Here is a 24,426-nt window from a genome sequence, read left to right on the forward strand (position 1 = left end):
CGCATGCAGCAAGACCTGGCTTGGGCTCATAAGTGGCAAGTAACATTCGCACCAGACAAGTGCCAGGCAATGACCATCTCCAACAAGAGAGTGTCTAACCACCTCCCCTTGACATTCAACAGCATTACCATCGCCGAATTCCCTACCATCAACATCCTGGGGGTCACCATTGACCAGAAACTTAACTGGACCAGCCATATAAATACTGTGGCTACAAGAGCAGGTCCGAGGCTGGGTATTCTGCGGCGAGTGACTCACCTCCTGACTTCCCAAAGCCTTTCCACCATCTACAAGGCACAAGTCAGGAGTATGATGGAATAATCTCCACTTGCCTGGATGAGTGTAGCTGCAACAACACTCAAGAAGCTCGACACCATCCAGGACAAAGCATCCCGCTTGATTGGCACCCCATTCACTACCCTAAATATTCACGCCCTTCACCACCGGCGCACTGTGGCTGCAGTGTGTACCATCCACAGGATGCACTGCAGCAACTCGCCAAGGCTTCTTCGACAGCACCTCCCAAACCTACGACCTCTACCACCTAGAAGGACAAGAGCAGCAGGCACATGGGAACAACACCACCTGCACGTTCCCCTCCAAGTCTCACACCATCCCGACTTGGAAATATATCGCCGTTCCTTCATCGTCGCTGGGTCAAAATCCTGGAATTCCCTTCCTAACAGCACTGTGGGAGAACCTCACCACACGGACTGCAGCGGATCAAGAATGCGGCTCACCACCACCTTCTCAAGGGCAATTAGGGATGGACAATAAATGCTGGCCTCGCCAGCGATGCCCACATCCTATGAACGAATTAAAAGAAAAACTTCTGGGATTAATGGAGGCGCGTTTGAATGCGTGTGAATAACCTACTTGCCCCGTTGGGTGCCTAATTAGTGCAGGCGGGCGGGTAGTTCTCAAACCAATTAACGTCCTTATATGACGTTAGACTTTTTTAAGATGAATTTCACAAACCTTTAAATTTAACACCTCAAGCAAGGGTTTCCCAGGGCTCGTGAGTCTTGCCAGTGAAAAAGAGGGGAGAGGGGCCAGATCATCAAGTAAGTGGCTTTATTGCACTGCTTGTGGGCTAGGAAGAGCAGGAGTGTTTCCTCCAGTCTCAACAAGCTTCCAGCCCTCCATCATCTGCTTGTGGTGATCTCTCTCCTGGCATCCGCTCCCTGGCTGCTTTCTCATCCGACAGGCAGCCAGCCTGTCGATCAAACTGGCCAACGAACGGGAAACCTATGAAAAATTTTAAAGCAGGTCCTACCTTTAAATTCAGTAGGACCTGCGGGAAAGCCTTACTTCTGAATATCCTGCACGCAAACCCCCCCGTCCCGTCCCACCGTGCTTTCTTCCCGGCTCCAAGTTAATATCGTGGCCATGGTTTCCAAAGCTCTCCACCACTGGGGTTTTCCACGAGTCACATCTGGACCTGTTGTAAATTAATTGATTGCTATGTTTACTCAACAACTCGGTTATCATTGTATCATCCCAACCATCTTCAGCTGCTTCATCAATGACCTTTCCTCCATCATAAGGTCAGAAATGGGGATGTTCGCTGATGATTACATAGTGTTCAGTTCCATTCGCAACCCCTCAGATAATGAAGCAGTCCGTGCCTGCATGCAGCAAAACCTGGACAATATCCAGGCTTGGGCTGATAAGTGGCAAGTAACATTCACGCCAGCCAAGTGCCAGGCAATGACCATCACCAACAAGAGAGAGTCTAACACCTCCCCTTGACATTCAATGACATTACCATCACCGAATCCCCTACCGTCAACATCCTGGGGGTCACCATTGACCAGAAACTTAACTGGACCAGCCACATAAATACTGTGGCTACAAGAGCAGGTCAGAGGCTGGGTATTCTGCAGCGAATGACTCACCTCCTGACTCCCCAAAGCCTTTCCACCATCTACAAGGCACATGTCAGGAGTGTGATGGAATACTCTACACTTGCCTGGATGAGTGCAGCTCCAACAACACTCAAGAAGCTCAACACCATCCAGGACCAAGCAGCCCGCTTGATTGGTACCCCATCCACCACCCTAAACATTCACTCCCTTCACCACTGACACACACAGCAGCCACGGTGAATCATCTACGGGATGCACTGCAGCAACTCGCCAAGGCTTCTTCGACAGCACCTCCCAAACCCGCGACCTCTACCACCTAGAAGGACAAGGGCAGCAGGCACATGGGAACAACACCACCTGCACGTTCCCCTCCAAGTCACACACCATCCCAACTTAGAAATATATCGCCGTTCCTTTATCGTTGCTGGGTCAAAACCCTGGAACTCCCTACCTAACAGCACTGTGGGAGAACCGTCACCACACGGACTTCAGCGGTTCAAGAAGGCAGCTCACCACCTCAAGGGCAATTAGGGATAGGCAATAAATGCTGGCCTTGCCAGCAACTCCCACATACCATGAACAAATATAAAAAAAATCATGCGGCTACCAGGATGGCAGATGGCGAACTAGATGGACTGTAGTCTTTTCATCCAACAATTCCTGTTTTCCTATAAGTGATCAGGAACAGAGACTTTCTTACTTTTTTTCCCCCTACCTCAGCATCATTGAGGCCAATTATAATGCCCACACTGCTTTTGCAATTACATTATTTCAGTACACACCTCAAGTGGACCTTCCTGGTCCATATGGTTCAGTACCATACTATATGATTCATTTACATGATCTAGGTGATAATTAAAGAATGCAGAGATGTGACAAATTCAAACTGGCTAGATTGAAGAAGGATTTAAATATCATTAAATTAAAATGTAGCAGTACTATCATGTTTTGATGAGACTACACTAATATGCCAAAACAATTGTACTTCGCCACTGATTAACTCAGTTGGAGACTGTTAAATTGTGTCAGTATTGATTGGGTTATGGAGATCAACGGGATCTTCCTTCCCGGGGTACTTAGGATTCATGAAGCAATCAACATGTTCCTAGGGATTCAGTTAAAAATTTGTGAAGACATTAATTTTAGTAAATTTAAAATGGAAGTGAGATTAGCAAGTAAATTTTTTACACACTTCTGTATAACGATTTCATATTAAGTTGGTAATTATATATAAAAGTCGATCTTGACCTATGGATTTTTCTTTGAGTTAATATAGATGTATAATATGCTTGACACTTGCTACAGTGAAAAGAGCTATTAGAGCTTTTTAGTTAAAAATGAATATATATTTTGTTTTTCCTGTGTAGGGCAGCAGAAATCCTTTACTCTTTAGCATTGGTGGGTGCTCAGAAATCCAATAAAATGACAATGTTCCCATCAACTGACGATTATAAACTGCTGATAGAAGCAAGACGAAATCTTGGCCTGTTCCAACATCATGATGCGATCACTGGAACTGCTAAAGAGTGGGTTGTTGTGGACTATGGGACCAGGTAAATATTAATTCATTGGATTCATTTTAAATTATCTTCCTCTCAAATCAGTTTTTATTTTATCTTTACAATAATCTCATCAGATAAGATGCCATGGGAGTCTGATAAACTCTCATAAATGTACAATACTTTTAACATGTAAGTACTGAACATATAGCAGGAAGAGAAAAAGACAGCTCAGCCAATCCAGCTTGCTCTGTCACCCCAGTCCTAATCTGAATAGTTTTCACGTTTATTTCATTATTATAACGCATGCTCATATTTTAACCTTTGTAATGGGAAGAGAGTTTAGTATCTAGCTGCTTTTACGTTGCATAAAACCTGTGTTAGTGTAATTGGTTCCTGAAGCTCGAGTCTCATGCAGCTGACTGCAAGCTGAATGTAAAGCTGTTAAGAGCCATTAAAAATGACTGCCCAGAAAACCCGCTGAAAACTGGTCTTCCCAAATGCTGGTTTTAGCAAGTCCTGACAGTTTTGTAGTCGGCTGCGCAAGACCTGTGCTTCTGGAAATTGCTAGCATTAGTGCAGCTCTTGCGCATTGCAAAAACAGCTTTAGATTACAAAAACAGGTGGATGTTGAGGCTCATTTCCTTCAGGCACACAGAGTTCTAGTTTTGTTTTTGTTTTTTTTTTACTAGCATTCCCATGTAAGATCGACAAACAAGTGTTGGCAAGGAATGTTCCTCGGAATGCTTGAACTACATCCATGCTGGCTTATACAACTAGGGTAGATATATTCGGTTCTCTGGGACTCCCCTAGCATTGATCACAAGAAAAGTTCAAGATGGTAAAGATAATCCTAGTGATGAAACAGTATAGTTATAGAGAGACTTGAGGTTGTAAAATTATTGCCACCGGAGCAGAGATGAGATTTAATAGAAGCTTTCTAAATTATGAAGGGTTTGATAGAGTGAATAGGTTGGGGAGTCAGCGATGAGTGGTAATCAATTTAAAATGATCAATAAGACAGTGAGGAGAGAGGTTAGGAGAAATTTCTTTATGCAGAGAGTTAATGCAACGTGGACTGCTTTGCCACAGGGAGGGGTGGAGGCAGAGACCATGGCATCTTTTAAGGGAAAATTGGATAAATATTTGAAGCCAAGGAAAATACAGCGCAATGGGGAGAGTATGAGACAGTAAGATTAGTTCTGGATTGCTTTAGTAAGAGCTGGCGCAGACATGATGGGCTGCAAACTTTTCCACAGATCATGAAGATAATAAACATGGTAGGGAGGGGGAGAACTGCCTTAACACGGTTTATCTGAGAAGTATATTTCTATATAAGAATTAGAGAAACTCACAGCAAGTATCTGTGATTCACCACTGGCATGGAACACGAATGTTCAGTCTGAAATGGGCACTCATGTTTACCAAGGTTCTGTTGGTAATGGCTACCTATCTGAAGCAACATCTATCCATACAACTGGTTGACTCAGATGGTCTCACAAAGGTGTTAGAGGTGGCAGTTCACCCGCGAAAGAGATTCTTTTCCTGAGCAGCCCACATAGATCAATGGGCATTTTACACCCTATATTAGTGGTCACATAAACTAACAATTTGATTGGGATTGTGATTGAAGCCCCTGCTATAGTCACTTACTTAGTGATCAATGTCTCTCTTGCAGGTTGAGGAGCTTCAGCTCCTTGGATGCGATATGCTAATGACTGTATCATAAACTATAAATGCTGCTAGATTAGGGACTCTCATAATGCATTAACATTATACATTGCTGCTATTTTTGTCTATCACCTTCCTCTGGCTGGAACAGCAATGGGGATCACTCTTCTGCGGCTCGATTTTACCGGGAAATTGCGAGTGCGAGGGGCGCGGGGGGGGGGGGGGGGGCTCCGAAAATCAGGGAAATCCCGTTCAGGTTCATCCCCGGCTCCAACCCGCAGACTTCTGGGTTCCCCGTTGATGCGTCTAGGTGCGCGCGCCTCCCAAATGCGGAAGTCCCACTGGCAATTAAAGCCGGCGGGATGATACTATACACAGTTGTTGAGATAGTTTAAGTAGTTGAACTGCTTAATTTTCTCCACATTTTGGCAGGGGTGCGATTTTGAAGCATCCTCAGCTTGTTTCAGGTGCTGTGGGAAATATTCCATGTTGCAACAGACGTGTCTCAGCCAGCAGCCAGTGAGACATTCAAATGCTTATTTGACAGATGGGGAGAAAAGGTCACTTATTGCAGCAGGGCACTGTTCTTTCAGACAAAGTTTTGGCTGCAAGATCTTTGAGTTTTCATTGAAAATTCTTACTTTCCACTCAAAATTCTGCTATTCAAACATATTTAACTGCTTTGCGGACTCCCTCAAACTCAAACCGTCAGGATGGGGGGTGCTATGGCTGCATTCACCACTACATCCGAGGACGAGCAACATCACCAGCCTCGCCAGGCACGGCGTCCACCTCCGCCACTTGGGGCTCCACAACACAGTGCTATGGCACAGGCACCTGCACAAGAGCACAGAGGGCAACAACAGAGAGAGCGACGTCACAGGAGGCACTACCCTCGCCACGAGGTCTACAGACTGAGGTTCAGCTTCCTGGACCTCTGAGGAGCAATGCATACGTCAGGTAGTTGCAGACATCTGCAGCCTCCTTCATGCCGAGCTGCTCCCGGCTGGGCCGAGCAGCATCTCTTTACCTGTCGCTGTCAAAGTAACCACTGCCCTCAACTTTTTCGCCTCCTGATCATTCCAAGGTGCCACCAGGGACATCGCTGGGATCTCTCAGTCGTCTGCACACAAGTGCATAAGGCAGGCCACCGACGACTTGTTTCGCAGACCCACGCTGTATGTCAACTTCCCCATGGACAACCTCAGCCAGACGGAGAGGGCAGTGAGGTTCCACTCTGTGGCTGGCTTCCCACAGGTGCAGGATGCAATCGACTGCACCCATATAGCAATACGAGCACCTCCACACAAGCCAGGACTGTTCATCAACAGGAAGGCTATCACTCCATCAACTCTCAGCTCGTTTGTGACCACCGCAAAAGATTCCTTCACGTGTGCGCCAGATTCGCTGGCAGCTGCCACGATTCCTTCATCCGCCAGGAATCCAACATCCCGCCCCTCTTCCATGCACCGAACACCCGTAAGGGCTAGCTGCTCAAGGACAAGGGATACCCCCTGCACACGTGGCTTATGACACCTCTGAGGAACCCCATCAGGAACCCTGAGCAACAGAGTCGATATAATGACAGCCACATCGCCACCAGGTCCACAATTAAGCATGCTATAGGGCTGCTCAAGATGCCTTGATCGTTCTGGGGGAGCGCTTCAATACGCACCAGACAGAGTGGGATGCATTATAGTGTGTTATGCCCTGCACAACAGGGCACAACAGAGAGGGGTGCTGCTTGAGGAGGCCCCATCCACGTCTGCCACCCACATTGAGGAGGATGAGGAGCAGGAGCAACCCATGGGCAGAGCAGCAGCTCACCTGGCTGCTCATGAGGCCAGGGAGTCACTGATATGTGAACGGTTCTCCTAACATCAGACAGTCTGAAGAGTCCAGTCTTCACAGCACCTGGATAGAGCAGCGCCCACACCCAGCGCCCCCGCCCCCCCCCCCACCCTCCCTGCAGGGCCTCACAGTACGTCAACTTCAAAACAGGCCTGCAACTACACATACACCCACTGTAGAGTGACCCAGTGGGTGGCATCAAATGTCGCCGTTCATGGTGAACCTCGTGAAAGGGCCCCATTACAGGAGCCAGTCAAGAATGGTCAAGACGTGGCAGTAGTAATGACAATCATAATATTTAATGTGAGTTTAACAAAAAGCCAATATAAATAAAAAAACGTGACCAACCATCAAACACCCTTGTGCATACTCTTTGAGCTTACAATAGCTTCGCCTTTCTCTTCCGATTACTTCTACGTGGTGCATCCCCTGTGGTAGTGGTAGGTTGCTCTTGTTCATGCCCTGACCGCTTCGATGCTTTGGGGCTATGCCCTCTGGGTTTTGGTGCCCGTGAGGGCCTCTCCAAAGACTGCTCCACCTGCACCTGTGCAGGGCAGACTCAGCCACCTGGAGAGGAAGCAGCATTGCAGGTACTGGTTGAGAGGAGGGCAATGGATGAAACGTGGGAGCGCTTTGAGTGGGATCCCCACTTCCATGTTCCTTTTCGCCATCATTCTTCCCCAGGGTCAGGCCCACATCACTCCGACAACTCTACTGGACAGCAGTTTGGAGGACACGTGTGAAGCCTTGTAAGGCCACTGCTAGTGTATCTGCCTGGCCTGTTTAAGGCGGCAGAATGTTCTTCACTGTGAGTCCGAATGGCCGTTGTCAGGGCCTGAATGGACTTATTTGTGAGCTGTGCTTGAAGCTCAATGGAGGCTAGTCTTCCCTCCATCGCAGACATTCCTGCACTAACCTATGACAGTATCTCAGAGAGTTGCTCACGCCCCTGTGACAGTATCTCAGAGATTCCTTCCCGTACTTGTGCCACCATTCCACTCATGCAGGAGTTGGACTCCACCATCCTCTGCGTTATTGTGGAGAGTGGGCGTGGCACCTGTTCCAAATGTGTTGCTGTCCCTAATCACACTCCTTTTAAAGGATGGCCCCCAGGTTCAGCATCTGTGTCCAGCTGAGCAGAGCCTGGAGAAGAGTGCTCCCACCGACGCGAAATCTCTGCAGCTGCAGCTGCTCCTGCCACCAGTGTCAGCTCGTGCTCACGTGTGTGGTAACTCACCAGGTGCCAACCCAACTAACTGGAGGACTAGGACCCACCAAGATGTGAGTATCTGAGCTGGTGGATGGCTCGCTCAGATGTGACGGTGCACTCTGAAAGGCTGGCAGGTCCTCCTGAGGAATCGCCCTCTGCCATCACAGGCCCTGTAAGAGAACAGAAGGCAATATTAAGCATGATCACAGATGTGTCATGTTGCAATGAGCATACTGAGTTGCTGAAGATGGTAAGGCCTGTTAACTTTAACATTCAGCACACACAATATGAATTGATGTTATGTCATCAGATGTTTGTCAGATGCCAGTCTTGGCATGCCCGACGGACAGGCACTCGAGGGTTTGGTTGAGCTCCTGCTCCGCATCTGTGAGGATGGTGATTTGTTGCGGCCTCCCTCCGGTCCTCGCCCTCTCCCGTGCATTCTGAGCTCCCTTCTATAAGGGGAGAAAGTACAGACGCGTGAGTGATGGTGACGTGGCCAACCGATCAATGCATTGGTTTGGGTGCAGCTGACCGTGAAAGAGATGCATCATAGGGTGAATATGAGACAGAGCCATCACATTAGATGAGGATTGGGTTGAGTGGTAGTGGTGGGGTGACTAATGGGGAGGTGAGGAAGTGCTGAATAAGTGCAGGTAAATTGAGGTTGAGCCTTAAGTGGGTGTGGGGAGTGATGTGAGAGAGTAGTGTTGGCAGTGCAGAATGAGTTGGAAGGTTGGGGCGGTGATGTAGAAGGCGGAATGTAGGAGAATCAGTAAGTGTACTCACTTTAGCTGACCTAGTTAGATCATTGAAGCACTTCCTGCACTGGATCCAGGTGCAGGAGATGTTGCTGCTGCTGGTGACCACCTCTGCCGCCTTGAGCCAGGCTTTCTTGGTGGCAGAGGCAGCCACTTCCTCCCGTCCGCCGGGTGGAACACATCTCGCCTCCTCCTCACCCCATCCAGTAGCACCTGAAGTGAGGCATCGTTGAATCTTGGAGCAGCCTTGCCCCTGTGCTGCTCCATTGTGGTGTGTGGGTGTTTGCTCCAGGAGAAGCCATTGGACGACTGCCCCTTTAAATAGAGCTCCTCCAGCTGACAGCCTGTGATGCGGGTGCGCAGTCCGCCCACTGTGCAACTTTTGGACGGCAAACCCGGATGCCACGTTAAGTGGCTCCAATTGACTCGCGATCACGTGCGAAACGGACATTTTTTATTGGGCAGGATTCCCACAAGCTGCCATCTCGCCTCCACTCTAATATCGGGACCATGATGTCTGATTACATGAATAGTGCCTAGATATATCATTTTTTATTCTTCAGATTCTCCTTTGAATTTCATTTTGAGAAATTTGATGCCACTGACCCTTTAACTTAAGAGTTCTTGTGAGCTTAAATGTCATTTGCCAAAAATTGTGCCTTTGGTTTCACTCAGCTCAGGAAATTATTGGGCTAAATTGTTATCTGCCATCTCAAGTTTCTTCCACAGAATGTGGAGAGGATGAAGGAATTTTTATGAATATAGGGCACTACTTTCTTTTGGAAATGAGACATTAGCTGAAGACATTATTAACCAACTTGCAGTTTGTGTAGTGGAGGAAGTGAATTCCCATATATTATTCCCTGTCATGGCATGACCCACCAGGGAAAGTCAGAGCTCGCTGTACAGTAGCCAGTTTTGGGATTGACGTACAGACGGTTCCTGCCAAGGCAATCTGAAACAGCCAGCTGGAGCACTTTTTAAACTTTTATCGAACAATACTGTCTCAATTTAACAGCTCAGAATGACTAGTAATTTGGCTAACTCTCATCCAAGCTGACTAAAGGTGTTGGTCATCAGAATGCCAGCAGCATTTTCTGTGTTACGTCATATAATCCTGATTGTATCTGGAGATGAAATTAATGAGGAAGAATGTTCAATGACGACCTTAATTTTTTGAAAGAAATTCAATCTCCACATACAAAACTCTCTCCCAACCTGTGCCTCAGTACTCTTTCTGACATAGTATGGCTTGGAGCTGCTCTGTTGTACACTTTGGATGATTATATGTACTTGCTGTTAACTGGGGCTTCAGTATTAGTTTTTCCAGTCAAGGAACAAAATACATTACTCAGAAGAAGGCCTTATAAACAGCTAAATGGGATGAATTTCTCAAAAGGATAGTGTCCTTGGGTAATTTTGGGGTTTGAAACAGTAGAAAATTGCAGATTTGCTTAAGTCAATAGGAGCCTTCCTCTATTATGTTAGTGTTTTTAATTTAGTAATGGTAAGGCTTAAAACTATAATAATTTTGGTGATGATGGTAATAGTTGCAGCATCAGAAGTTCAGTCTTCTGCTTGCAATAATTGGGTTGTAAAATTATTGACTTATTTCCTTGGGGTTTCTCCTTCTCCACTGCTGTAACTTTGGCAGATGTTTGAAATGAAATCATGGTCTCTTTCATTAGTTCTGTTTTTAGTATGTTTTAACCCTCTTCTCAGGGAACCATTCCTTTGGATAAATTATTTTTTGGTAATGACACAAGGTACTTGCCAACAACGCTAAAACAGTAAGGCATAGCAAATAAGGAAATTGTTTAATAAAAAGGTCAATGTCTCATATCGGTTCCAAAAACCTGTAATGGGGCACACCTCAGCCGAAGTGCCGAGATGCACCTGCTGATAACCCCCACTACTAACTAGCGGATGATCTGGGATCAGCTGGAGATTCCCTAATTTGCTTGTCATTGGTAGGTGCAAGCATATCTCGGGTGCTTGCCCATTGAAAAGTGTTGGCCGACGAGTGCTTGGTCTGGGGGTGGGGGTGCCAAGTCTCCAACTGCTGCCCCCCCCCCCCCCCAAAAGGCCAAAATATTTATAATGTTCTTAATCTTTTTCTTTGCAGACTATTTCACTCAATAATGAACTTGAAAAGAGTGATTGGTGATTCAGCTCATTTTCTAATTTTAAAAGACAAGGAAAAATACAAGTACATCTCTTCAATACCCTTTCTTCAAATGGTGAGAAATTTTACTTTTCAGTTAGCTTCTGTGTATCCTGGCAACTGCAAAAAAAAAATTGTGAACTGGTACGAGTAAAAAAAAACCATTGAAAGGTGCTGGATTACTGTAATAATCCAACTGGTTCACTAATGTCCTTCAGGAAAGGGAACCTGTCATCCATACACAAGTCTGTCTTACAAGTGACTCCAGTCCCACACTATGTAGTTGACTTTTAATACTTTCTGAAGTAGCCTAGAAAGCCGCTCAGTTGTAAAAAAAAACCAATTGCTACAGAGGTCCACCACCACCTTCACAGGGCCAAGTAGGTTTGGGCAATATATGTGGTCTTGCCAATAATGCCCACATTCTAAAAACAAAACATTTTTTTTAAAAAAAGGTGGATAATCCACCTGTATGTGCACAAGTGGTTCTTGGCTCTGATGTATGCACAGTGTCCTTTTGAGGAGGAGGATTAGAGGAAACAGAGAAGAATCTGGCATTGGTTTCCAGACAGTATTCCAGGGACTCACTAATTTGGCTGAGTCAATGAGCCTGGTCCTGGCCACAAAGGGACAGACTAGATCATTAAAGCCATTCTCGGATCACACTTTTTCTGATCTTGCCAATGGGTTCCTTCATCCATACCTTTTGTTTTCTTAATCTTGTTTATCAGAAAGAAAGTTTCTGGCTTGAGCCATATCTCCCTCTTTGGTCTGAATTCCTCCACCACAGGCTTTTTTCTTTATTCGTTCATGGTTTGTGGGTGTCGCTGGCGAGGCCAGCATTTATTGCCCATCCCTAATTGCCCTTGAGAAGGTGGTGGTGAGCCGCCTTCTTGAACCGCTGCAGTCCGTGTGGTGAAGGTTCTCCACAGTGCTGTTAGGAAGGGAGTTCCAGGATTTTGACCCAGCTACGATAAAGGAACGGCGATATATTTCCAAGTCAGGATGGTGTGTGACTTGGAGGGGAACGTGCAGGTGGTGTTGTTCCCATGTGCCTGCTGCTCTTGTCCTTCTAGGTGGTAGAGGTCGCGGGTTTGCGAGGTGCTGTCGAAGAAGCCTTGGCGAGTTGCTGCAGTGCATCCTGTGGATGGTACACACTGCAGCCACAGTGCGCCGGTGGTGAAGGGAGTGAATGTTTAGGGTGGTGGATGGGGTGCCAATCAAGTGGGATGCTTTGTCCTGGATGGTGTCGAGCTTCTTGAGTGTTGTTGGAGCTGCACTCATCCAGGCAAGTGCAGAGTATTCCATCACACTCCTGACTTGTGCCTTGTAGATGGTGGAAAGGCTTTGGGGAGTCAGGAGGTGAGTCACTCGCCACAGAATACCCAGCCTCTGATCTGCTCTTATAGCCACAGTATTTATATGGCTGGTCCAGTTAAGTTTCTGGTCAATGGTGACCCCCAGGATGTTGATGGTAGGGGATTCGGCAATGGTAATGCCGTTGAATGTCAAGTGGAGGTGGTTAGACTCTCTCTCGTTGGAAATAGTCATTGCCTGGCACTTGTCTGGCACGAATGTTACTTGCCACTTATCAGCCCAATCTTGGATGCTGTCCAGACTGCTTCATTATCTGAGGGGTTGCGAATGGAACTGAACATCCCTATTTCTGACATTATGATGGAGGGAAGGTCATTGATGAAGCAGCTGAAGATGGTTGGGCCTAGGACACTGCCCTGAGGAATTCCTGCAGCAATATCCTGGGGCTGAGATGATTGGCCTCCAACAACCACTACCATCTTCCTTTGTGCTAGGTATGACTCCAGCCACTGGAGAGTTTTCCCCCTGATTCCCATTGACTTCGATTGCACTAGGGCTCCTTTTTAGGTATTCTACAATTCCTTCTTGGCTGCGACAGCAAGTGAGTTGAAAAAACATATGATATGAAAAGTAGAATGTATAAAGCTTGTATATAGCTGACACTTCTGTATGGTATTCAGAGCTAGACCCTGAAGAAGGCACAGATGTAAAAGTTGGATGCTTTTGAATGTGCAGTGCAAGGAGAATGTTGAGTATTTGCTGAAAGGTTAGTGTGACCAACACTTAGTTAAGACAAGTTACTGTTTTAAGTAAATTTATTAGTAAAATAAATTCTAACAATTTCATTTAAATGCTCTGCTTCATTTCAGGATGACAGCCAAGCTACACAGGACTCATTACCTCAAAAAACAACGATTGACTTGAGCTTATCACCCAGGTTTGTGACTTATGCTTTTAATATCTTTTTAAACTTTCTTGAAAGGCCTCTAGTTTGATTTTACTTGCTAATATGTGATCACTGATTAACATAATTGATAATACAGATTATCCTGCATCAATCTACTGGAAAATAATGTATATTGTTGAGTAGTCAACTGGCAGATAGCACTTATGTGGCTGAAGTGTTACTTTTGACTTTGTTTAGCATGTATCCACACAGTCAATTCCAGTGTAAAAATGGCACAATCAAGCAGGCTTCCTCCTATTTTGACCATATATTTTGAATTAATTGCAATATGAACTAATTTATTTTAGCTTGAATGTGCCATTATATCCAAAGGGGGTGGGTTGCCACATACACTCAGCTCTTAACCATTAAATTTGCCTGGATCCCATCAAAAATGAGCTGCCACAAGCATAAACCTACAGCACATTACCAATTTTGAGAGTGGTTATTTTTGAATGGTTCAATGACAGCTTATGTTGAAGATACTGTGATAGATGGGTTCTTTCCCCAGTCCTAAAAGTGATCCTGTACATGTACACCAAAAGGCAATTTTGTAATGTAAATGCAATATTATACAATGGTATCCTTTCTACAGATTCAACACTTTTAATATGACCTACCTCTTTGATCTTCCCTTCAGGAATCCCCACTCCCCCCTACCCAAAACCATTGCTCAGGGTCCAGTTATCTTTGCCTCCTGAAGCCCTTTGGAATGCTTGATTACATTAAAGCAGCTATATAAGTGCAAGTTGTTGAACTAGAGTGCTATTTCATCTTTCTCCTTTTTCCCCCTTCCATTTTCCCAAGGTCAGGTGGGCAACTTGCTCCCAGATTTTTTGCCAGTGTTGTTAAGAATTGGCTGCCATGAAATGTACGACAGTTGGGATTGAAGTTATTTTTATAATTTTCGCACTCTTCTCCACCCACTCTTTTACAAGAGAAACATTTAACCTCCAGTTACCGTCTCCCAACAACACAACTTTACATAGAATTACGTAGAGTGTACAGCACAGAAACAGGCCATTCGGCCCAACAGGTCCATGTCTATGTTTACGCTCCACAAGAGCCTCCTCCCTCCCTACTTCATCTAACCCTGTAAACATATCCTTCTATTCCTTTATGCCTCATTTGTTTATCTAGCTTCCCCTTAAATACATCTATGCTAGTCACCTCAACTACTCCTTGTGGTAGCGAGTACCATATTCCAACCACTCTCTGGGTAAAGAAGTTTCTCCTGAATTCCCTATTGGATTTATTAGTGACTATCTTATAATTAAGGCCCCTAGTTCTGGTCTCCCCCGCAAGTGGAAACATCTTCTCTACGACTACCCTATCAAACCCTTTCATAATCTTAAAGAGCTCTATCAGGTCACCCCTCAGTCTTTTTTCTAGAGAAAAGAGCCCCAACCTGCTCAGTCTTTCCTGATAGATATAATCTCTCAGTTCTGGTATCATCCTAGTAAATATTTTTTGCTTGGTTTGCCTTTTTTATGGTCTTATTAACCTGCATCGCTACGTTTAGTGATTTGTGCATCTGTACCCCCAGATCCCTCTGTCCCTCTACCCCATTTAGACTCTTATTATCCGAGCAGTATGTGACCCCCTTATTTTTCCTACCAAAATGTAATACCTCACACTTATCTATATCATAGAATCATAGAATCATAGAAGTTACAACATGGAAACAGGCCCTTCGGCCCAACATGTCCATGTCGCCCAGTTTATACCACTAAGCTAGTCCCAATTTCCTGCACTTGGCCCATATCCCTCGATACCCATCTTACCCATGTAACTGTCCAAATGCTTTTTAAAAGACAAAATTGTACCCGCCTCTACTACTGCCTCTGGCAGCTCATTACAGACACTCACCACCCTTTGAGTGAAAAAATTGCCCCTCTGGACCCTTTTGTATCTCTCCCCTCTCACCTTAAATCTGTGCCCCCTCGTTATAGACTCCCCTACCTTTGGGAAAAGATTTTGACTATCGACCTTATCTATGCCCCTCATTATTTTATAGACTTCTATAAGATCACCCCTTAACCTCCTACTCTCCAGGGAAAAAAGTCCCAGTCTGTCTAACCTCTCCCTGTAAGTCAAACCATCAAGTCCCGGTAGCATCCTAGTAAATCTTTTCTGCACTCTTTCTAGTTTAATAATATCCTTTCTATAATAGGGTGACCAGAACTGTACACAGTACTCCAAGTGTGGCCTCATCAATGCCCTGTACAACTTCAACAAGACATCCCAACTCCTGCATTCAATTTTCTGACCAATGAAACCAAGCATGCTGAATGCCTTCTTCACCACCCTATCCACCTGTGACTCCACTTTCAAGGAGCTATGAATCTGTACTCCCAGATCTCTTTGTTCTATAACTCTCCCCAACGCCCTACCATTAACGGAGTAGGTCCTGGCCCGATTCGATCTACCAAAATGCATCACCTCACATTTATCTAAATTAAACTCCATCTGCCATTCATCGGCCCACTGGCCCAATTTATCAAGATCCCGTTGCAATCCTAGATAACCTTCTTCACTGTCCACAATGCCACCAATCTTGGTGTCATCTGCAAACTTACTAACCATGCCTCCTAAATTCTCATCCAAATCATTAATATAAATAACAAATAACAGCGGACCCAGCACCGATGCCTGAGGCACACCGCTGGACACAGGCATCCAGTTTGAAAAACAACCCTCTACAACCACCCTCTGTCTTCTGTCGTCAAGCCAATTTTGTATCCAATTGGCTACCTCACCTTGGATCCCATGAGATTTAACCTTATGTAACAACCTACCATGCGGTACCTTGTCAAATGCTTTGCTGAAGTCCATGTAGACCACGTCTACTGCACAGCCCTCATCTATCTTCTTGGTTACCCCTTCAAAAAACTCAATCAAATTCGTGAGACATGATTTTCCTCTCACAAAACCATGCTGACTGTTCCTAATTGAAATTCATTTGCTAATTAAATGCCCATTCTGCAAGTTTATTAATGTCTTCCTGTATTTTGTCACAGTCTTCCTTGGTATTAACTGTACCCCTCCAATTTGGTATCGTCCGCAAATTTTGAAATTGTACTTCCGATTCCCAAGTCCAAATCGTTTATGTAAATGGTGAACAACAGTAGTCCCAGCATCAATCTTTGTGGAACACCACTTCCCACCTTTTGCCAGTCTGAGTAACTACCTTTAACCTCTACTCTCTTTTTTGTTTTGTAGCCGGCTTGCTATCCATTCTGCTACTTGTCCCTTTACTCCACATGCTTTGACTTTAATCATTATTCTACTATGTGGTACCATATCAAAGACCTTTTGAAAATCCAAATATATTACATCCACTGCATTACTTTGTCTACCCTTCCTGTTACTTCTTCAAAGAATTCAATATGGTTGATCAAGCATGACCATCCCTTTTGAAATACGTGTTGATTATTCTTTATTATATTTTCGGTTTCTAGTTGCTTTTCTATTACATCTTTTTAGTAAGGATTCCATTATCTTTCCTACCACCAACGTTAAGCTAATTACTGTATAGTTCCCTGGACTGGTTCTATCTCCAGTTTTAAATATAGGAATCACATTCGCTGTCTTCCAGTCCTCTGGCACTGTTCCCTTTTCTAATGAATTTTTATATATATGTACTAGTGCCTCTGCTATTTCTTCCCTAACTTCTTTTAATATGCACGGATGCAATCCATCCAGACCAGGGCTTTTATCCTCTCTAAGTTTGATTAGCTTATCAATTATCTCCCCCATTTCTAGCTTAAATGTCTATGTCTTTTTTGATCTCTTCTTCTAATGTCATGCCCACCATGTTAGTCTCCCTGCTAAATATTGAGGCAAGGTAATTATTTAATATTTCTGCCATTTCACTATCATTTCCTACGAGTTTATCGTGTGTATCCCTTTGTGGCCCTATCCCTATCCTGATTTTCCTTTTGTTATTTGTGTCTGTAGAATACTTTACTATTTCTTTTTATATTCCTTGATAATTTAATTTCATAGTTTCTCCTTGCCTTCCTAATTGTTTTTTAACTCCTTTCCTAACCCTTTTGTCATCCTCCTTTATTTCTATGGACTTAGTGTATGCCTTTTTCTTTAGTTTCAGTTTTGCCTGTATTTCTTTATTCATCCATGGTGTATCATTACTGGCTAGTTTGTGCTTGCTTTTTGGTGGGATATATTTCTCCTGGACTCTCTTGATCACCATTTTAAATGTTTCCCACTGCTGTTCTATTTCATTGTTTATCAGTAATTTTTTCCAGTTTATTTTCCCATTCTCATCCCCTGAAAATCATCTTTTTTCCAATTTATTACTTTGATCATTGCCTTACTTATGTCCTTCTCAATCTTTATCTTAAACCTTATGTTGTGATCGCTATTGCCTAGATGAATTCCTACACTTCTCTTATCTGTTCAGGTTCATTTCCCATTACTAGATCCATCAGTGCTTCCTCTCTTGGGCTTTTTACATACTGGGTGAGAAAGGAGTCCTGCACACATTGTAAAAATTCCATTCTCTGCACTTTGATTAGCACCTGAGGAGGAGGACAGTTGCAGTATTCAGAAGTACTACTGTCCACAGGTTACTGGCCTCTGCAGTAGAAAAGAAGGCAGATGATATTATCTGGAGTGAAAGTACTGCTCAGATTAATGGGACAAACAGCCACTACATTTAACTCAGAGATAATGCAAGGATAGGTGGAATGAAAAAAGAGAGACATAGAAATAGAGGGAACAAAAGAGCAGAATTGAAAGTAAAAGAAGAAATATGAGACACACAGGGAGGGAGTAATGAAAGAAGGAATGGAAGAGATGGGATGAGAAAAGGTGAATGATAATGAGAGGAAGAAAACAGAAATGAGAGGGAAAAGAGAAAATGCAGCAGAGAGTACAATGCAGATTTCAGGAAAATAGTTGTAACCAAAACATCACAAGTCATAATGTTATGCTAGGTTTCAAAATTTCTTACTTATATACTTGTAGTTATAGTGAAGATATCAGTGAACATAATATTATATTGGGACTATTCTACTGGATCAGTGAAGGCTTAAAGGATATTTAATAGCGTTTTTTAAAATTATGAACAGTTTTGATAGGGTGAATAGGAAAAGACTATTCTATCTGAATGGGAGACTTGTAACAAGGGATCAACAATTTAAAATCGACACAAGAGAGAGATTTGGAGAAATTTCCTCATACTGAGAGTTGCTTGTGCATGAAATACTTTGCCACAAGAAATAGTTGAGGCACTGGTCATTGTGTCTTTTAAGGGAAAAGTGGTTAAATATTTGAAGCAGAGGAAGATACAGGGCTATGGGAAAAGTGCAGGGCAGTGGAATTAGTTTGGATTGCTCTAGCTAAGAGCCTGCACAGATAAGATGGGATGAATGGCCTCATTCTGTGCTTTATTCTGGTCCTATGATTTATTATTTTTAAAACTCATGGCTCTCTGTTTTTATACAATTTCTTTAACTGGCTCTTGAGTTTCAGAATATTGGCCACATATAGTCTAGACTGATTTGCTTCCCTCCTCCTCCTCCTCCTCCTCCTCCTCTTAGATATTGCAGGATGTGGATGATGCTGCTACGGTTGCATTTTCTTTCTTCCAAGTACATCGAGTTACATCAAAACTGCAGCTCAGAAACAGGCCATTCGGCCCAACTGGTCTATGCTGGTGTTTATGCTCCACATGAACCTCCTCCCTCCCTACTTCTTCTAACCCTATCAGCATATCCTTCTATTCCTTTCTCCCTCATGTGCTTATCTAGCTCCTCCTTAAATGCATCTATGCTATTTGCTTCAACTACTCCTTGTAGTAGCATGTTCCACATTCTTACCATTCTTTGAGTAAAGACATTTCTGCAGAATTCCTTATTGGATTTATTAGTGACTATTTTATATTTATGACCTCTAGTTTTGGACTCCCCGCAAATGGAAACATTTCCTCTACATCTACCCTTTGAAATCCTTTCATTATCTTAAAGACTTCTGTCAGGTAACCCCTCAGCCCTCTTTTTTAAAGAAAAGAGCTCCAGCCTGTTCAACCTTTCCTGATCAGTATATCCTCTCAGTTCTGGTATCATCCTTGAGAATCATTTTTGCATCCTCTTTACCCTTTCTCTAATATGGAGACCAGAACTGTGCACAGTACTTCAAGTGTGGTCTAACCAAGGTCCTATACAAGTTTAACATAACTTCTTTGCTTTTCATTTCTTTCTCTCTAGAAATGAACTTCAGTACTTGATTTGCCTTTTTTATGGCCGTATTAACCTGCGCCACTACTTTTAGTTATTTGTGTATCTGTACCTCTAGATCGTTTTGCTCCTCTATCCCATTATTATCCAAGCAGTAAGTGGCCTCCTTATTCTTTCTACCAAAATGTACCACTTCACACTTACCTATGTTGAAATTCACACGCCCATTCTCCTCATTTATTAATGTCCTCTTGAATTTTGAAGCATTCTTCCTTTGTATTAATCCCCCAATTTGGTGTCGTCCGCAAATTTTGAAATTGTACTTCCGATTCCCGAATCCAAATCGTTAATGTAAATTGTGAGCAACAGTGGGCTCAGCACCGATCCCTGTGGAACACCACTTCCCACCTTTTGCCAGTCTGAATAGCTACCCTTAACCCCTACTCTCGGTTTTCTGTTTTGTACCAACTTGCTATCCATTTTGCTACCTGTTCCCTGACTCCACATGCTATGACCTTAGTCATGAGTCTACAATGCGGTACCTTATTGAAGGCCTTTCGAAAATCCAAATTACCCTTGTTTGCTCTTTCTGTTACTTCTTCAAAGAATTCAAAAGGTTGGTCAGGCATAACTTTCCCTTCTGAATTCCGTGCTGACTGTTCTTTATTATATTTTCATTCTGTAGATGTTTTCCTATTACATCTTTGAGTAAAGATTCCATTATCTTTCCTACCACTGACGTTAAGTTAATTGCTCTATAGTTCCCTGGACTTGTTCTACCTCCGTTTTTAAATATAGGAATAACATTAGCTGTCCGCCAATCCTCTGACATTATTCCCTTTTCTAATGAATTTTTATACATGTATACTAGTGCCTCTGTTATCTTCTTCCTAACTTCTTTTAATATTTGCGGATGCAATCCATCCAGACCAGGGGCTTTACCCTCTCTAAGTTTGATTAGTTTATCAACTTTCTTCTCCTCTTTCGATCTTAAATGTTTTCATTTTTTTTAATCTCTTTTTCTAATGTCATGTCCATCTCGTTAGTCTCCTTGGTAAATACTGAGGCAAAGTAACTGATCAATATTTCTGTCATTTCACTGTCATTACCTGTGAATTTATCTTGTGCATCCCTTAGTGGCCTTATTGCTATTCTGATTTTTCTTTTGTTATTTATGTGTCTGTAGAATACTTTACTATTTCTTTTTATATTCCATGATAATTTAATCTCGTCGTTCCTCTTTGCTTTCCTAATTGTTTTTTTTGGCTTCTTTTCTAACCTCTTCATATTCCCTTTTGTCATCCTCTCCTATATTGTCTACGTACTTAGTGAATGCCTTTTTCTTTAGTTTCAATTTTACCCTTATCTCTTTATCCATCCATGGTGTTTCATTATTGGCTAGTTTGTTCGTGCTTTTTAGCGGAATAAATTTCTCCTGATCTCTATTGATCACAGTTTGAAATATTTCCCACTGCTTTTCTATCTCTTTGTCTGTCATTTTTTTCCCCCATTTACCTTCCCTAGTTCCATTCTCATCCCCTCAAAATTAGGTTTTTTCCAATCTATTACTTTGGTCTTGGTCTTATTTATATCTTTCACAATCATTATTTTAAACCATATTATGTTGTGATTGTTATTGCCTAGATGTTCCCCTATGCTTGCTTCTCTTATCTGTTCTGGTTCATTTCCCATTACTAGATCCAGCAGTGATTCCTGTCTTGTTGGGCTTCTCATAATCTGGATAAGAAAGGAGTCCTGTACACACTGTAAAAACGCCATTTCCTTTTCCCCGTTCGTTACATCTTCTTGCCAGTAAATTTAGGGGTGGTTGAAATCTCCCAAGATTATTATTCAATGTTTTTTACTCATTTCATAGATTTGTCTACATATTTCATCCACCACTTCCCTTCCACTATTAGGTGGTCTGTAGAATATGCCCATTAACGTGATCCATCCCATCTTATCCTTTGTCTCAATCCATATGGATTCTGTTTCTATCTTAATGTTACTTATATCCCTTTTTTCTATTGCCATTATGTTGTCTCTAATTAGTACAGCCACCCCGGCTCCCCTTCTTCCTTCCCTATCCTTTCTAAATACATTAAGTCCTGCACTATTTAACTGCCAGTCCTGTTGCTTATGTAGCCATGTTTCAGTTATCCCTACCACATCTGGCTGCATGGTATGATTTATTGTCTCCAGTTCCCCCGTTTTGTTTCGGATGCTGTGCACTTTGCTGTACAAGCAATTAAAGTTGCTTTTAATAATTGCCCCTGCAATGTACTTATGTTCTATAACTGTATTTGTTTCCTGACCATTTATGTTCCTCTTATTCGTTACCTTGGTCTGACCTTTACTCTCATTTCCTATTTTCTTTTCTTTAGACTTACGTTTTCTTCATCAGATTCCCCCCCACCTCCCGTCTTACTGGTTTAAAGTCCTATTTTCCTTTCCGCTAGGACACTGGTCCATTCCGGTTCAGGTGGAGTCCCAACAATACAGCTGCTTCCTGCCCCAGTACTGGAGCCAGTGTCCCCTGAAATGGAATCCCTCCTTCCCACACCAGTCTTTCAGCGACGCATTCACCCTCCTGATCTGTTTATCCCTATGCCACTTAGCACATGGTTCGAGTAGTAATCCCGAGATTACCACCTGTGAGGTCCTGCTTTTTAGTTTAGTCCCTAACTTCTGATATTCTCTTAGCAGGACTTCCTCCCTTTTCTTCCCCATGCCATTGGTCCCAACATGGACCACGACAACTGGATCCTCCCCCTCCCTTTTCAAGTTCCTCTCCAGTTGGTCCAAGATATCCTTTACCTTTGCACCAGGTAGGCAACACACCCTCCTGGACTCTCAGTTGTGACTGCAGAGGACGCTATCTATCCCAGTAAAAGCATACTGATACTCATCCAATCAAGCCTCTCTTTCTTTTGAAAATATATTGTAAATAGTTGTGTTGATCATATTAATTTTTATTCTGTTACCCAGAGGAGGTACCTTTATCGGAAACAAAGGCCGTAGAGATAAAATCATTGACTTCAAAAATGTCTTAAAACGATGAAGTCCCTCGTGATGTTCTCCTTTGATGAGCTAGGTTTATTCTTGAAGCATATGGAAGATGCTTGCATTCTAAGAATTGTTAAGTTTGCACTGAGAGGAAATGTAAAGTTTTTTGAGAGGGAGGAGGGAAAGATTTCAGAATCAGACTGAATGCTCGATTTTGGTGCCTGTATCGTGGAACAAGAGATAACGATGTTGTTTGTTTAAGAACATAAGAACATAAGAAATAGGAGCAGGAGTAGGCCAATCGGCCCCTCGATCCTGCTCCGCCATTCAATAAGATCATGGCTGATCTGATCCTAACCTCAAATCTAAATTCATGTCCAATTTCCTGCCCGCTCCCCGTAACCCCTAATTCCCTTTACTTCTAGGAAACTGTCGATTTCCGTTTTAAATTTATTTAATGATGTAGCTTCCAGAGCTTCCTGTGGCAGCAAATTCCACAGACCTACTACCCTCTGAGTGAAGAAGTTTCTCCTCATCTCAGTTTTGAAAGAACAGCCCCTTATTCTAAGATTATGCCCCCTAGTTCTAGTTTCACCCATCCTTGGGAACATCCTTACCGCATCCACCTGATCAAGCCCCTTCACAATCTTATATGTTTCAATAAGATCGCCTCTCATTCTTCTGAACTCCAATGAGTAGAGTCCCAATCTACTCAACCTCTCCTCATACGTCCGCCCCCTCATCCCCAGGATTAACCGAGTGAACCTTCTTTGTACTGCCTCAAGAGCAAGTATGTCTTTTCTTAAGTATGGAGACCAAAACTGTATGCAGTATTCCAGGTGCGGTCTCACCAATACCTTATATAACTGCAGCAATACCTCCCTGTTTTTATATTCTATCCCCCGAGCAATAAAAGCCAACATTCCGTTGGCCGCCTTGATCACCTGCTGCACCTGCATACTAACTTTTTGATCTTCTTGCACTAGGACCCCCAGATCCCTTTGTACTGCAGTACTTTCCAGTTTCTCACCTTTAAGATAATAACTTGCTCTTTGATTTTTCCTGCCAAAGTGCATAACCCCACATTTTCCAATATTGTATTGCATCTGCCAAATCTCCGCCCACTCACCCAGCCTGTCTATATCCCCCTGTAGGTTTTTTATGTCCTCCTCACTCTCCACTTTCCCTCCCATCTTTGTATCATTTGCAAACTTTGATATGTTACACTCGGTCCCCTCCTCCAAATCGTTAATATAGATTATAAAGAGTTGGGGACCCAGCACCGACCCCCGTGGAACACCACTGGCTACTGGTTGCCAGTCCGAGGATGAACCGTTTATCCCAACTCTCTGCTTCCTGTTAGATAACCAATCCTCCACCCATGCCAGAATATCACCCCCAATCCAGTGATTCTTTATCTTGAGCAATAATCTTTTATGTGGCACCTTGTCGAATGCCTTCTGGAAGTCTAAATACACTACGTCCACTGGTTCCCCTTTATCCACCCTGCACGTTATGTCCTCAAAGAACTCAAGTAAATTTGTCAGACATGATTTCCCCTTCGTAAAGCCATGCTGACTTTGTCCTATTAAATTATGTTTATCCAAATGTTCTGCTACTGTCTCCTTGATAATAGATTCCAAAATTTTACCCACCACAGATGTTAGGCTAACTGGTCTATAATTTCCAGCCTTCTGCCTACTACCCTTTTTAAATAAGGGTGTTACATTAGCAGTTTTCCAATCTGCCGGGACCTTTGCCGAGTCCAGAGAATTTTGGAAAATTATTACCAAAGCATCCACAATCCCTACTGCCACTTCCCTCAAGACCTTCGGATGTAAGCCATCAGGTCCAGGGGATTTATCCGCCTTGAGTCCCATTATTTTACTGAGTACCAATTCCTTAGTGATTTTAATCGTATTTAGCTCCTCCC

The 24,426-nt window shown here is 43.4% G+C and overlaps 1 protein-coding gene across 3 annotated transcripts in view; it reads left to right on the forward strand.

Moving 5' to 3' along the window:
- Positions 1 to 24,426, forward strand: part of man2a1 (mannosidase, alpha, class 2A, member 1) — a 198,463-nt gene that overhangs the window by 87,203 nt on the left and 86,834 nt on the right. For all 3 annotated transcript variants that reach the window (XM_067982943.1, XM_067982942.1, XM_067982941.1), the window contains exons 10-12: positions 3,236 to 3,421; positions 10,986 to 11,100; positions 13,211 to 13,278. In XM_067982943.1, the coding sequence (XP_067839044.1) occupies positions 3,236 to 3,421; positions 10,986 to 11,100; positions 13,211 to 13,278 (369 nt within the window). The remainder of the gene's footprint in view (positions 1 to 3,235; positions 3,422 to 10,985; positions 11,101 to 13,210; positions 13,279 to 24,426) is intronic.

The sequence above is a fragment of the Heptranchias perlo genome, chromosome 4 (genome assembly GCF_035084215.1).
Source record: "Heptranchias perlo isolate sHepPer1 chromosome 4, sHepPer1.hap1, whole genome shotgun sequence".
NCBI classification, from domain to species: domain Eukaryota; kingdom Metazoa; phylum Chordata; class Chondrichthyes; order Hexanchiformes; family Hexanchidae; genus Heptranchias; species Heptranchias perlo.